This window comes from Rhizopus microsporus (genome assembly GCF_002708625.1).
Source record: "Rhizopus microsporus ATCC 52813 unplaced genomic scaffold scaffold_107, whole genome shotgun sequence".
Taxonomy (NCBI): domain Eukaryota; kingdom Fungi; phylum Mucoromycota; class Mucoromycetes; order Mucorales; family Rhizopodaceae; genus Rhizopus; species Rhizopus microsporus.
This window is the reverse complement of record NW_019672022.1, coordinates 1-1,557: the sequence shown is the minus strand read 5'-3', so window position 1 is coordinate 1,557 and position 1,557 is coordinate 1. Positions and strand designations below refer to the sequence as shown.

Genomic DNA, 1,557 nt, shown 5'->3' with positions numbered 1-1,557 from the left:
CAAGTCTGGCGATGCTGCCAACTTTGGTATCTTTAAGCAAAACTGGTTTATGCTTCGTACCTCCACTTCTCAATTCAAGGATCAACCTGCTAGTGATTCCGACGACGGTGCTGTGCTTAATAAGGATCTTAAGGCCGATATCAAAGCTAGACATGAGTCTCAAAAGTTCTATGGAACTGAAAAATGGTTCGGTGGCCATAGAAACGGCGAAAGCGGCTTGAACAACCCCGATACAGTCGATATTAACACCTACAAAAGCGGTGTTAGCTGGATTCAGGACCAACTTGCCAGCGATCCCAAGTACTTGAAGGACGATACCAGATTCTGGGTCAATGTTACCCCTATCTAAATCATTCATTTCTCAGAATAATAAAGATATACTTATCATAATTATCATCATGGCCATAATACATTACATCATCAGACACTTCTCCCGCTTACGTAACTGAAAGAGTGCGAAGGGACAATGAGGGATCGTTACTGAAAAAACTAGAGCGGGAAAATTTGAAAGGTTACATATTCATTTAAAAACTAATTCAGATAAAGCATTGTTTGTCACCAATGCGAATTAATGGCATCTACTACTATCAAAAATGGCTATTAAAAATCTTGATAGGCATCTATTCAGATTAAAGCGTGCTACCCAAGTTTTTTTTTTCTTTGCAAGTTTCTATCTACGATATATTCCAGCAGTTTCGGTTTTTGATATATTTCGCTTTAGGTTGATTTCAAGTAATACAAAGAGGCATATTGCAAATTAAATGTTTCGGTATATTCTCATTCGATGCATTTTTTTCTTTTACAAACTCCAACGGTGATATCCACTTATAGACTATTAATGATAATATAATGTAATATGACCGCGTTAGTCAATCATTAACTTAACTATGGCTTCTATGGATACATCGTCTGTAATGCATAGGCTTCAATGTAACTCAATTCATTATTAAGAATTCATATTTGTGCGACACTTCTTGATGATAAACTTGTTACACTCTTTCCGGAAAGTAAATTCACTTAATTTATCACGCTATGCAAGTTACAAGACCGCTACCGTTGTCAGTGCCTTAATAGTCAAGAACTGATCATCTTATAACAAAAAAAGAGGCAAGTAACACATCGACATTATAGTTGCTTGTCATTAACTTTAGTATCCAGTCCCAACTATGAAACTTTGTTTCAGTGTAATATATTAATATTGATATGAGCTTACGCATTCATCCATTATAGACAGTTGTACACATGGCTATCGTCAGAGTTCAAGAAGTATAAATAGAGAAGCATATTTGGTTCAGTCTTCTACATTCAATTCAACATGCTCGTCAAGTTCTTTGCTCTTTTCCTTTTCTTTACCTTTACTTTGGTCTCTGCTAGACCCGGCGATAGAGGCCACTATACTGTTAATGGCTTGGGTAAGAGAAAGCAACAAATTTTGAAAGCTGGTGGTGGAGTTTGGGATATCGCTATTGCTATGCTCGAGAGCGATCACATGATTACCGACTATCCCTACGGTGACAACAAGTCTGGCGATGCTGCCAACTTTGGTATCTTTAAGCA

The 1,557-nt window shown here is 37.3% G+C and overlaps 2 protein-coding genes across 2 annotated transcripts; both read left to right on the top strand.

The window, feature by feature from the left end:
* On the top strand, positions 1 to 349 carry RHIMIDRAFT_209690 (uncharacterized protein; the record flags this gene model as incomplete). Its single annotated transcript, XM_023607157.1, has 1 exon — positions 1 to 349. A coding segment is annotated over one exon (349 nt), but the record flags the coding sequence as incomplete, so codon positions are not given.
* A 966-nt stretch (positions 350 to 1,315) lies between these two features.
* On the top strand, positions 1,316 to 1,544 carry RHIMIDRAFT_242976 (uncharacterized protein; the record flags this gene model as incomplete). The annotated part of the gene is made up of 1 exon (XM_023609877.1): positions 1,316 to 1,544. A coding segment is annotated over one exon (229 nt), but the record flags the coding sequence as incomplete, so codon positions are not given.
* Between the last annotated feature and the right edge of the window lie 13 nt (positions 1,545 to 1,557).